This window comes from Ornithodoros turicata, chromosome 1 (genome assembly GCF_037126465.1).
Source record: "Ornithodoros turicata isolate Travis chromosome 1, ASM3712646v1, whole genome shotgun sequence".
Lineage (NCBI taxonomy): Eukaryota > Metazoa > Arthropoda > Arachnida > Ixodida > Argasidae > Ornithodoros > Ornithodoros turicata.
This window is the reverse complement of record NC_088201.1, coordinates 79,523,027-79,537,280: the sequence shown is the minus strand read 5'-3', so window position 1 is coordinate 79,537,280 and position 14,254 is coordinate 79,523,027. Positions and strand designations below refer to the sequence as shown.

Below are 14,254 nucleotides of genomic sequence, written 5' to 3'. Positions count from 1 at the left end.
AGCTGCTTCGAGTTTTGCCCTTGTTCGCCCCTTTCATTGACGTCATAGCAGCATCAACAGTTATATCAGCAGGCCTCCGTGTATGATGTAGGGCGCAGGCCTTCTGCTATCTAGAAGGTGTTGGCTGCGCGCTCTGCGTTCCCGGTCGACGCGGTTTCGGCTCATTTGCATATCAAAATTCGGGGATTTTTTAAACGTGGAATGGCTTTCAACGAGGATAGTGTCTCCTTCTGCTACCTCGCTTTTGCCCGAAATCACCTAGTTAATGAGTTAGTTAATGGATTTTAGGTAATTAGTCATCGTGTAGTTGCATACTTCCTTCGAGAGGATATCCGCCTGGCCGTATACCTCAACTGCAAAAACGACATCCATACTGTTGTCATAGCTTTTTTATATAAAACAATCTGTAAGGGACAAAAATAAACACCCTGCACGATACTATACTGTAACTCAACTGCAACACAAAGTGTAACCTCGGGGCACGAAGTATACTGGAGACACCAGATGTCACATTTTGGCCATTGATAAAAAGTTAAAAAATATTGTCACCCACCTGTATCTGGCGGGCGAATGCGGTTCATACTGAATTTCCTGTCGCAACTCTGCTTCTCGTGTGTTATGACACCATACCTGCAACGACAGCTCGCGTTTGGATGTGTTCTGATTTATACAGTGAGAAGACAGGCGCTGAATTGTTTGTCAGGATAAAGTCAGGCGCTTCTGTAACACCTCATCAGCCATATATGAGACAGCAGGCACATACATCTCACCTCAGTTTTACAATAAAGGGGTACCTTTATGGTAGCTATACTTCGGGACAACTCAACTCCTACATGTTAACTTCGCCCTGAAATTTAAAGACGTAGTGCGCCCGCATGCTTCAAAATGTTGCTTATACGCTGATGATGATGCGGAAACACTAGTCGGAGACCAACTTAGAGTATATTTGCATGCTTCGAAGGAAATACGTGAAACATTTGCGCTAACAAAGCATGTGAATTGGGTTCTCCGGCTGCCCGTCGTCTGCTTCTCGAGATCCCCACTCTCAATGTGCCGCCTACATTGTTCGCTGGCGGAGGTATCCTACGGAGACTGAAGCTCTTATGTTGTCTCTGGGTATAGTAAAGATGTTCCACTTTTTTTTCTTTTTTTTTACAACTTGGGTGTTACTGTTAACTGTGGAACATGACGCTTATTCCGCGACCAACCAATTCTGCGGTCAACTGTCTAAATCTACAGGTAAAAGAACAATTCCAGAGATGTTTCACCGCTCTTCACATCCTAAACTTTTCCAACTGACTATCTGCACGACCCGAACTTCGATTTTTGCCTTTCTTTCAAGCACTGCTACAGTTCCCATGTAATCAAGAAAGGCAGACGAGCAAAGTCGACGTCTGTGCTAAGGAAAGATGGAAACTGGGCGAGAAGGCCCCTCCTGGAATTGGTGGAGATTAGGAGTAGGGGGAATTGTGTTAGCAATCCCTGTCAAACTTTCTCCGGTTGAAAGTGGAGTCACTAAATAGGGGTACAGAGTATCGCATTCCTTTTTTGCGCCGGAGCCGCCTTTCAGTGTCGGCGATTGGGCCGATCATGTCACGTGGTTTCGCCTTCCAAGAAGTCGCCGTCCATGTTGAGTCACCTCCATGCGAAACCGGTTTCCTGATTTTCTGAGTTGCGAGCAGGCTGGAGTGCGCGTTGCTTTCCAATGGAGAAGGGGGAATTCGGCGTCCCATTGCTAGGCGACGCAGCCGCGCCTGACTCAAGATGGCGGGCTCGCTCGCCGGCGTGGCTCAGTGTGCTACTCTGCTCCCTATTTAGAGACTCTAGTTGAAAGGTCCTTGTAGTGGATTGAGGACGTTGAAGACGATCGTGAGGTGAGGAATTAACGAATGGGTGAATTGGGGGGCGAATGGGTGAGGTGAGGAATTAACGAATTAACGAACTCTGTGGGTCTAGTTCTCTGCGAGTCTAGGTACACTACTACAAACTAGCGACGAGCGATTCTTCTTCTGCCGAGTCTGAGAAAGGCTACCAGTTCAAATGCCGGAGATCAACAGGATCAGCACGACCAGACTTCTACGGTAGTTCTTTTTGAGAGGCCTGGAATTTTCGATCATCCGGAATGGGACGAGTGGAAGCTTTATTGTATACGATTGAGAGCCGCTTTGCAAGTTGCGCGGGTAACTGCTGGTATCGACAAGATACGCCTGCTCATTTCCTCCTCGGATGCGGCCGTTTTCAAGCGGTTGTACCATCTCCTCCAGCCGAGGGACGTCACAGACGTTTCATTCGAAGACTTGGTCAAGACACTGGACGAACACTTTGCCCCGAAGAGGTTCAAGGAGTTCGAAAGTGCAAAGCTATTCTGGATTCGACAGGAAGAAAACGAGCCATTGAAGGACTTTCTAAACCGCCTACAAGCCATACCTGGGACTCGTGAATACGAGACAGAAGCAGACATCCGCGCCTGTTCATTGCTCACAGCCTTCATAGTCGGCATACGAGATCAGCGTATCCGAGCGAAGCTTGTACTCGACGAGAACCTCACCACTGAGACTGCTTTACGGCTTGCCGAAAGCTCGCTGTCAGCTGAAGCTGGATCTCGTGACCTGGACTCCCCGGTGGTGGCAAAGGTCTCCCAGTCAATTAGAACTACAGGAAAATGTTTTCGCTGTAGGAATTTCAACTACGATGGGGCAAACTGTCGTTTTCGCCACGCATCGTGTCACGACAGTGCCAAGCGAGGACATATTTCCAGCATGTGCACGCACACAGCATGCACTTCGCAAAAGTCCCAAACCAAGTCGTCAAGAAAAAAAGTGCAGACTGTTACTATTTCGAATGTTTTATTATGTATTTTTATTTTTTATTTTTGCTTCTGTGGATAACGGTGACGAGAAGTTGGTCTCCTGTGAGATACTTGGCACCAAGGTTACCCTATAAGTCGACACGGGATCTCAAGCAGCGTTGCTGAACCGGTCTACGTCGGAAATGCTTGGCAGTCCGAAACTTACCTACCTTACCTTACCGTACCTTATAGTCTACACTGTTTCAACGAGAAGCCAATCAAGGTTCTATTCAAGGTTAATTCAAGGTTCTAAGGAGATTTCTAGATGTCAGTTGGAGGGATCATCAGTTTTCATTGGAAGCGATCTTCACAGAAGCGCCCTGTGTCAATATATTAGGGAGAACGTGGATTTCTGCCCTGGCGATTGATCTGAGCAAGATGTTCGTGGGTGTCACCAACAGTGTTCCAGACCGAGGGAAAACACTTGAAACATTGCTCAAGAAGCACCCAGGCGTGTTCCGAGATGGTCTAGGGAGGTGCACTAAGACGAAGGTTCACCTTCAGTTCAAGCCGGACAGTCACCCCAAGTTCTTCAAGGCACGTCCAATACCCTTCGCCATCCGTACTGCCGTCGAGCGAGATCTGGAGCGACAAATAACTATGGAGTTCTATCGCCCGTTGAAGCTTCCCGTTGAGCTACACCCATCATCGTCGTACCCAAACCGAATAGCGCAAATTTCAGCGTGACAGTGAATTCTCAGCTGGACATCGCTCAATATCCTCTTCCTGATCCGGAGGAGTTGTTTGCCAAACTAAATGGAGGCATTATTTTCTCAGAGCTTGACCTCTCCGGAGCTTACCTGCAGGTGGACCTGGATGACGATACAAAGAAGGTGCTCGTCATCAACAAACAACGGTCTATTCCTGTTTCATAGGATGCCCTTTGGTATAGCGTCGGCACCCGCTATATTCCTAAGAGTAATGGAGCAAATGACTGCTGGGTTGGACTATGTAGCATGTTATTTGGACGACATCATCGTCACCGGCACTACGTTTGAACATGATCTGTCAAACGTGAAGAAAGTGTTCCAGCGCCTCAGTGAGTTTGGCTTCACACTGAAGAAAGAAAAGTGTGCGTTTTTCGAGACCGAGGTCGAGTACTTGGGACAGATCGTCTCGCAGGAAGGTTTTCGACTCTCACCTAAAAAGATTTGTGGCATACTGGATATGCCCGAACCGACTAACTTGTCAGAACTGCGAGCATTGTTGGCCATGACTCGGCACTACAATCGGTACATACCTGGGCTGGCAGATATCTGTGATCCGTTTCACGAGCTTCTCCGGAAAGACACTCGCTGGAAATGGTCACATGAATGTGTCGAAGCCTTGGAGATCGTCAAACGTAAACTAACCTGAGTCATTGGCCCACTACGACCTGTCGAAGCCACTGTTAATCGCAACTGACGCATCTTCGGGGGGACTGGGAGCAGTCATTTTTCACAGCATCGATGGAAAGGAGCGCCTGATTGCACGCGCTTCGAAGACACTCTCCCCTACCGAGAAAGCATACGCTCAGACAGGGCGAGAGGCATTAGCCATTATTTACGGCGTCAAGAAATTTCATGAGTATTTGTGGGGACGCAATTTCACCCTCTATACGGACCAGAAACCGCCGACAACAATTTTTGGTGCGTTATAAAGAAATTCCGGTAACCTCCGCAAATCCGTTACAGAGGTGGGCCGAAATCCTCATGAAAAACTACTACAACATTGTGTACAAGTCTTCGACTGTAATTGGGAATGCTGATGGTTTGTCACGTCTACCAATGGGACCAGATCCTGCAAGTCCATACAAGATGACGTTAATCTGGTTGATATCATGGCGGTACATCTTAACACCATTAGTTTCACAGCTTCCGCCGATGACATTGCTAGAGAGACAGCAAGAGGCCGGATATACCGTTTTCACGGATATACCGCTACATTGTGGAAGCATGGCCCCCACGTGTTCCTTCGGATGCTGAACCTTTCGCAGCCCTCCAAACGATTTCATTCGGCATTCATTTCAACGGTACATTCTGGTCACACAGGACAAATCAGATGAAAATGCTTGCTAGATCGTACGTGTGGTGGCCTAAAGTAGATAAGGACATCGAGACACTCTGCCGTGGCTGTGAACAGTGTGCAGAATTCAGCGTGCAGGATTCAGCGAGGAGAAGCGGCCCGTTCCACTGCACCAATGGGAGCCTCCAAACTCAGCGTGGACCCGTATTCACAGCGATTTTGTAGAGTTACAAGGCCACCACTTCTTCATTGTCATTGACGCCTACAGTAAATGGCCCGAGGTTGCGTATATGCAGACAACATCTGCCTCTGCAACCGTAGCAACGCTGCAAGAGGTATTTGTTCAGCAAGGGCTTCCCAAGCAAATCGTCACCGATAACGGGCCCCAGTCCACGAGTTCAACGTTCAAGGAATTTATACAGCAGCATGGTATTCAGCATACCTTGACTCCGCCTTACTATCCCAAATCTAATGGTCAAGCGGAAAATTTCGTGCTGACATTCAAGACAGCTCTGCGGAGAGGAGGAACTAAGAAAGAGGCCATCCAGACGTTTCTCCTATAGTATCGCATTACACCGCACGCAGCTACAGGGCAAACACCATCCATGCTCCTGCTGAGAAGACAACCTCAACCGCCCTTGACCTCCTCCGGCCTTGTTTGGACCAACGTTTCCTGGGAGCAAGAAATTGGCAAAACAGACATTACGACCGTAAATCACAAGCACGAGTTCTCAGTGTTGAAGATGCTGTCTGGACTGCCGATCCATCGGACAAACGCCACTGGAGAAAAGGAACAGTTACAGCAAGCCATGTACGAAATAGAGCTAACTGATGGCAGGCAACGCAGAGTACATGCTGACCATCAGAAAGTGAGATTAACCGCAGCGTCCTCCGAATCGATTCAACCCTTGCCCTAGCCAGAAACGGACACAACGACGTCGACGTTGGAGAAGCTAGCCCAAGAACAGGATGTTCCCAGGCCACTGCGGTACCCTAAAAGAAACCGCAAACCTCCGTCGCGGTACGTCCCATCTTGAAGAGAGAAATGTAGTGGACTGAGGACGAGGAAGATTACGAAGATGATGAGGGCGATAAAGACAAACGTGAGACGAGGAATAAACGAATATGTTCTCTGTGGGTCTAGTTCTCTGCGAGTCTAGGTAGACTACTACAGTCCTGGCTGAGAATAAACCTGTTAAACCTGAGAATGTGTTTGTTGTCGTCTCTGTATTCCTTGTCTCGGGGTTTAATAATTTTAGTCGTGTATCTGCAGTTAGCCAGCGTTTTGACTCTTATTCACTGCAAATGAGTTTCCTCCGCCCCTAGGGTCATTGAGAGACCCCGTTGTGGAAGGGCTTCAGACAGGGCATGGTGCCTAGAGCCGAAGACACATTTTTTGCCTGGCGCACATCATTGAAATAATCGGTACGAATGAAGTGAAATGGTGCTCACAATGGCGTTTGCGATGAAGAACATTTGTTCTCCCGTTACACTCTCCAGTCCGGGAAGTGCAAGGTCTGGGCTCTCGTACGCACTGCCGGTGAGGCGCTTGTATGTCTGCCAAAAGAAACGAACCTTATGTTTTAACCGTCCCATTTAGCTTTCCTTCCGGATTCGGCACCCGGTTTAACACACCCTCAACGTGGCGCTAGTGTGCATTGATGGCATTGTAGAAAGGAATGAGAGGGGACGAGGGATGTTAAACATCGTGTCCCATGTGCTGAAATTTCGGCGCACATTAAACAGCGCTCGCGTGGACGACATCAGTCCACGAACCGACCACCATGTCGCTCATCATCATAGTTGTCTCGCGTCATAAAGTCAAATAAAGTCATAAATAAAAAGTCATAAAGTCATAAAAATTAAAAGGAATTAGGGCAGTTCCACAAATGTAAATCCGGCAACTCCCACAGACGTAACGAGGCACTAAAGTGCAGAAGTTTCTCCTCTCATTCAGAGTGGAAAAATCTTTGTACTTTAGCGGTCCTTTTAAACTGCCTCGGCAACAACTGCAAGGCATTGAAGCAGAAAAAAATTACAACCTGAACAAAGAATAAGATAAAAAGGAAAGGTAAAGACAGAGCGAAGTTACTCTCGGGTGGGTGTGCGAGGCTATAAAATCAGAAGCCACATAACCTTAGTGCTCGGATTTCTCGCTACCTGATCTTTGTCGGGAAAGGCCTTTGTGTCCACGAGCAAACAAAGTTTAATAATTTTCGCATGGCGAAGTGATTCAGGATTAGGAAGAAGACATCTCACCAGAAATGCTCCAAGGAGACCTCCATTATCCGCGATGTTTTCTCCTTGTGTGTTAACACCATTTAGCTGAAAAAAAAAACAAGTTGTAGTAATGATTCTCTGACTAAACCAAAGACACGTTACAAAGTCATGCCATGTAGTCAAACGTCGGCCCGTGCGCTTTTATGTCTTGGATTCACCCAATGCCGCTAGTCTGCTTTCATCGCGTGCTACACTCCCCCGTTACGAACAGTTTTGTGTCGCTACGCGTGAGGTAGCCAATGCAATTTGACACACGCATTCAAAGTAAATGCGGCAGCGCGAGTGTAAAGTAATGCACGTAACGCGATAATAAAACACCGCACAGAGTGGCGCATGCTGTCATGTTGTTACCACATTCGGCCACTACAAACATGCCAAGAATTCTGTTCAGTCCTTCTATGTTAGTAGCAGCCGCCATGCGGTCGACTGTGCTCGCTATGTCAACGTGTTTCAAACAACGCGCAGTGATTGAATTTTTGACAGCAGAAAAAGTGAGTCCTATAGGGTGTATTGACATGACGTCAAATGAACGTGTTCGGCCGCCATGGTGGTGGTCACCTTTCTGCGCAGCTGCCGAGATTATGTAGCATTTGCTCGAAAACTAAGCCTAGAATGTGGTGTTTTGAGATGCGGTCGCGTCCATTCCCTTCTTTTATCCCGAAGACACCTCGTCATTGTGGTTCTCTCGTTTCCTTTTACGAAAACTGTGGTTGCCGCATCGAAAAATTGCGCAGTTTGTCATCTTTCGATGCCGCATTACCACGAAAAGTGAGCACCAGTGGGAGGAGCTTACACGCATGCCACATCACAATGTGACGTACGTGAATAGCGAATACACTCTATAGTGACATTCGTGGCCGCTTACAAGTCGTTCATGATAGCGATGAAATTGTTGATCGAAATGATGCGCCCAGGTTGGCAATAAAATTTCTACATCGAGAACTGGCAAAGCGAATATTGTTGATAAATCTCGCAGTGGCCGACGAGTTTCTGTGATTGATGAGAAGCATCGAAAGCACGTGGACGAATTGATTTATCCTGACCATCATGACCACCACATGATGCAACAACTCATCGCCACCCAGGTAGGCATATCCGAAGAACGAATAGGCTACATCATAGAGCAGTTGGGTTACCGTAAAATCGGTGGCTGTCGCGCAAGCTCAGATAAGAGAGTAAACGACAACGAAAAGAGTGTCGCGAACTCGCGTTTGCGAATTTTAAGAAGACGTAGTTGTTTCACCATAACGTTTCCGAAAAACATGATAAGCCAATGGCTTCAGTGCTTTGGAGTGGGTGACATCACGTTGCTGATATCTGATTGACTGACAGCGATACGGAATCTGCATCGGAGGGCGCTTATGACGTTCTAAAACTCACTAATTTCTGAAATGTTATTGTGAAGAAACACATGACTTCCTCTTCAAAACAGTGATGGGAGAGGAAAGTTTGAGTGAACCATTATGACCCAGAAGGGAAAGGGACAAAGCATAGCATAGCGGCACTTCGATGCGCCGCTATTCAGAAATTCAGAACGCGGCACTGCAAAAACGAAAAAGAAAACTCCTCTCTTGGCAGTTAGCTGGGTTACACGCGTGCTCGACGGAGCATCTGGAAGGTACAGAATTCTGTGGGGTATGTAGCGACCATAGAGGACTTGAGATGACGTTTCCATCGTGTTCGAGGATCGAAAAATATGAAAGTACGGGTTCGAAATGCGGGCCGATATTAGTGAGCTTTAGTATAACGTACGCAAACGCGACAGCGTGCGTTGTACTAAAACTCACCCATCTTGCAACAAGGTCAAGCTCGTCCGTACACATCGCGCGCTACCTGCGAGGCTCTTATTGTGCAGCTGGAATTCGAACCACACCCTCCATAGTCACCGGTTTTGGCGCCCTGCGATTTTGGCTTGTTCACGAATCTAAAGAGGGACTTTAAGGTCATTCATTTCACCTAGGATGATGAAGCGAGGGACGCAGTGAGGCCGTGAACCATGGAAACACCGCCGGAATTCTCTATTGACTGGATGGGAAAACTGGTTTATCGTCGGGATGCTAACTACGTTTAAAAGTAAATGTCCTACATTCTACTAGCCAACAAAGTGTACTTTCTTGCCGTCTTTTTTTTCTTTCTATGGAATACCTCTGTCCGTTTGCGAGTTAGATAGTGCATTACTTTTCAGCTGCCTTTCAGCATCGTTTGTTTCGTAGTGAAAAATACGTGCATCATCAAGTCATTCCCATCCTGTACACATGTAATATCTGTAACGTGCCGCGTAATTTCGATACAGTAAACATTTCCTTACATATAGCGATGTCTGGTTGTCTTTTATACTCTTGTATTGATCTATGAAACACTGTGCTCCCTTATTGAATGCCTTCTTCGTACGCTTGCTCCACCAGTTGTGTAACCTTCCACTGGCGTCGAACTGACTACCTGCAAAACATAACAAGATTGTCGTTAAAATTATAATGTGCTGATTATTATCAACCCAAAAACTGTACGAAAGTAAGTGTCCTACTCACCAGTGTCATCAAAAGCGTGGGTTATCTCGTGACCAATAACAGACCCCATTGCACCCATGTTTAAAGATCTGAAACAGATAGCCAATTCCACTTGTCGTTGTTTCCAGAATAGCTTACGCTGGCTCCAGTGCGGATGTTGCACAGGTCATCCCAATGCAACGCGCGTCGCGTTCCGAAGGTCGTTCCAGAACGACCCACATGACGAGTGCAGCGCCACTGCAGCTCTCGCTACAAAGGAAACGTCGGCGGTGTAGACCGAAACACGCGTTCATTTCCGATGGTCTATCTATATACCATCCTTTTACTGGCATTCCAAACCATCTATAAAAATAGCTGCCGTTGAATCGCTCTATTCTCTGGAAGCGCTCAACGATTAACGGAGTTCATCTAAGTCTTTGGCATATATGGTAGGTTCGTGTAGACAACGATGAACGACGCGTGAGCTTAGAAATTAGAGGGACGAATCCAGAATTTCCCGAATGCGAATCCAAGGAAGGTTCTCTGAATCCTAGAATCTTAGGAATCTCATATGTTTCGAATCCTCTCTTTGAAAAAGGTTTAAAGAGCCAGGGGCAAAATCACTTCTACTGAAAAGTGTTTTGAAGCAGAATTTGATATATTTGTTTAATGAAACACAAATTAAATAATAGTTCACTTTAATCAGATTTTTGGTTCATCAGATATCAGCATCGTGATGTGACTGGCTTATCGCTGTTTGGGAACCGTTATCGTGAAATTTCTACGCTCTCCTAAAACTCCCTAATGATAATTCGTGACTTTACGTCGTGAGACAACTATGACTGGAGACGGTTCGTGTAAGACACGCCGAAGCGCATTAATGACAGATAGAATTGGTCGTGGGAGCGCATTTGACATTTTAAACTGAAGTTCGCGGTAAACATGAGCAGAGGAGCGATATTGGTGCTGGTTCTGGTAGCCTATGGTATTAGCAGGCCCGCTCAATGAGAACACCGATCGTAATTCCTGCATGACTTTCGTGAAATAGATGTAGCGCAATTGCTATTCCTGAGGTTAACTCGAGTCGCAGCTGCGTCAGTGCCTTGTGAAAAAAAAAAGAGTTACGTTAAAAATAAATAAATAAATAAACGCTTTTCGTTGAGATAGGGATGTATGGTCACGCTTACACGAATACGACACAAGCGTATCTGATTCAGATGTCATATGGAATCCGCCCATGCAAACCGGCACGTTTGACAACGTAAATATAAACTGGTTACGAAGGCACCAAAGGTAGTGGGACTACCAAGTCAGAGCTATCGGGGCGTCTGTCATCATGAAGCGCGAGCGATCCTGGGTGTTGGTACTAGAGGTACGATCGTAAACAAACATATTTAACACATATGCGCATGGTTTTTGTGTGTACTAATAGTTGATTCACGATTTCAATGCAGGAAAAGCTATCTGGTGCCCCACTCGTGCACATACAGGGTGTCCCACCGAAAAAGGGCCAGAGGCTAAAGAAAAAACGGAGTGCTCTACACAAATGGAACCAACTGTACGTGCTTGGCAGTTGTGTGGTCTATCCAAAAATTTTTTTTTTTCATCGCCCTTGTCAATTAATTAGCGGTAATTAATTTTCTAACTTTTGAATTATCAGTTTTAGCTCTCAGATGTCAATGAGGAAGTTGTAGTACATGTCGAAAAAGACACAACCGAAGTGGTTCGAGGTCGCTATGGCTTGTGGTTTCGTTTTTTCCCGGGTTTCAGATGCCGGGCGGACCACAGATCGCTGCCCACAATCCGGCACCCGCGCACGACGATTCCAGCGCCCTCCGGCGTCACATTGGCCTTGAGATTAGCGCTTGGAGGCCATCCTTGGGCCACGTCACACAAGAGGAAGATATTTCACCTGTTTCACGGCACACCTATCAGAGTGCACTGCAATCATCGCGCGCGGGCGCCGAATTATGGGGAGCGCTCTGTGGTGCGCGCGGCTTCTGAAACCAGTTTTTGAACCTGGGAAAAAACGAAACCACAAGACATAGCAACCTCGAACTACTTCAGTTGCGTCTTTTTCGACATGTACTAGAACTTCCTCATTGACATCTGAGAGCTAAACGGATAATTAAAAAGTTAGAGAATTACTTACCGCTAATTAATTGACAAGGGGGCGATGAAAAAAATATTTTTGGATAGAGCACACAACTGCCAAGCACGTACAGTTGGTTCCATTTGTGTAGAGCACTCCGTTTTTTCTTTAGCCCCTGGCCCTTTTTCGGTGGGACACCCTATACGAAATCATGCACCGCAGAGAGTACATTTGCGTATCCTGCTCTCCTGCGCATGTGTCACAGTGGGCTTGTTTATCCGTGCGTCCGTGCATCGTAATACACAGTTAGTACACGTTTTGAGTTAAACAGGAAGCGAGGTTCACATTTCGGAGCTGTAGAGCAAGATTAACACGTGTGAATAGATTAATGCAATGTACCCCCGTTGAGGGCCACGCGAAAAAAAAAAAAAAGCTTTTGGTTTTTTCAGCCATTATGTCGTCGTGAGTGCTAGCACGTATCGGCTGTGCACCAACGCTGTCATCTTTTTGCGACGGACCCATTATTTAATTTCCCATTAATTTCTGCGTGGTCGTCACGATACCCTGATGTTTAGAGTGCATTCCGAATCGCTAGGTGTCATTAAACCTGATATGATTTATTTTTTCTCTGTTCTTTTCTGTCATTGTTTCCTTGGGTAATTAGTAAGGTTCGGTCAAGTTTGGATATAGGCTGGTGAGCCAACGGCCAATGGGATGCTACAGCTGTTCGGAATGCAACGCAAACGAAGCGCGCGAATGTAAACGCGTCATAGGTAATTATGCACTGCGTATTCATCATACTGCTGACGTCATATGTGACGTCATTTATTTCCCAGCGTGGCAGTCCGCGCAACGGATGGATAGCGCTGACAATCCCTATCATGGCGTCTTACTAAAGACGCAAGGGCGTGCATCGGAGTTTCGCTACAGCAGGTCGAGAATCTCGAGACGGTGGATGCGCGTTCCGATAGTGCATATAAACAGAAAATGCGTAACGGGGGAAAACAAAGCATGCGAAGGGAATTCGTCAGGTTGCGTCGCCTTCTACTTCCGGTCTCGTTGGCAAAATGGCGACATCATGAAGTTCCCAACCACACTCCGCTTCGGGTGTGGACGTTTGTCTACACTGACAGGAGCAGCGGAACTTGCAGCCGTACAGCAGAGTTCATTTTGAAGTAAGCATGAAAACGCGGCGTAGACGGCTCCGTTTTCCACGTTTTCGCATTCAGTGCGATGGTGGCGGAGCAGCGGGAAGGGCGGTGTTTGCGCAGGTGCCATTCTAGCGTTCCAATATGACACGGCGTGGCAAAATCCTCGCTCTGGACTAGATGCGCACGCATGTAAACCGTGGCGTATTCTCTTCTTCCTGACTTCATTTCGATTCGATATGCTGGTGTCGTGTTCACGTAAACACGGCTACTGACGCAATAGGGGGGCGCAAGTGGGAAACCTGACATAAGGAAGGTTGCTTCTCGGCTATCTCAAAGTTAGAGACTGAAACGTTGGAGCACTTTCGCGCTAAGCTACATCAGAAAAATTCGATATCCGGCTGTTTATCGGATATCTGTATTGAAATGCCTTTAAACTGAAGGACTTTGCGAGAATGTTCACTATTGTCACAATACCGCGACTTATGGTGCATATGTAATTACTCCAGTTTCTTTTTTAATACACTGTGTAACTTCGCAGATGTCGGATTGGCAGTCGTTTAGCGAGTACTGCGAAATGGGAGAGTGGGTGTGTAGTATCAGGTATAGCGAGCAACTGAGAGTATCTGAGATTTAGGACCCTTGCTCCCCACTGACTTCAATAGTCACTCCCCAGTGGACGAGTGGACTTACATGAACGTGAAGGAACGCATATGATCTGCTTCGATTTTGATTCCGTGGGCAATGATTTCTGACCAGAATTTCACCTACGGTGGTTACTTAGTCGATGCTCACTTTCACGCCCAGACAATGAAAACTTTCCGAATGCTATCACGCAAGGCTAAACAAAACCAAAAGGAAGAAATACACAGAGAGGGAATGCAATGCAACAAAAGCGCGAAACAGGCTACTTACAAAGGTATCCCATACTCGTAGAAGGGGGGTTGAAGAATACCGGCTGGAAACGCTGTAACAACGTAGAAAATGTCGTGCGATTTCCTGGCAGAGCCGCCTCGAGCCCAGCAACAACAAGTCATCAAGCACTTCTCCCTTCAGTTCCCTCGTCCCTAATTATCCCGTCAGTGGCGTTACCGCAGAGACAAGTTGATGCTCCCAGATGCGGTCACTGCGGTGATCTGGACGATCTAGATCACATCGTTCGCTATTGCACGAACTACCAACCTTCCCGAACAACACTTTCAGGGTCTCTTGACCAGCTGGATTCTCGCCCCCTCACTTTGTCAAAATTGCTTGGCCCATTCTCAAATCCAGCCCACGAACGCTCTGCCCTCAAAGCACTTCTGACCATTTTGGACACCGTAGGACTTCGGTCCTCACTGTGAGGGGACTCATTACTCCATTTCCCCACATTACCACCAGCAATGGGGTAGAGTAT

The 14,254-nt window shown here is 46.9% G+C and overlaps 1 protein-coding gene across 4 annotated transcripts in view; it reads right to left on the bottom strand.

The window, feature by feature from the left end:
- LOC135378426 (neprilysin-4-like) overlaps positions 1 to 14,254 on the bottom strand; it is a 67,263-nt gene that overhangs the window by 1,929 nt on the left and 51,080 nt on the right. For all 4 annotated transcript variants that reach the window (XM_064611455.1, XM_064611453.1, XM_064611456.1 and 1 more), the window contains 6 exons: positions 13,774 to 13,825; positions 9,661 to 9,728; positions 9,441 to 9,571; positions 7,112 to 7,177; positions 6,305 to 6,409; positions 554 to 630 (listed from right to left, as the gene is read on the bottom strand). In XM_064611455.1, coding sequence (XP_064467525.1) covers positions 554 to 630; positions 6,305 to 6,409; positions 7,112 to 7,177; positions 9,441 to 9,571; positions 9,661 to 9,728; positions 13,774 to 13,825 — 499 coding nt within the window. The remainder of the gene's footprint in view (positions 1 to 553; positions 631 to 6,304; positions 6,410 to 7,111; positions 7,178 to 9,440; positions 9,572 to 9,660; positions 9,729 to 13,773; positions 13,826 to 14,254) is intronic.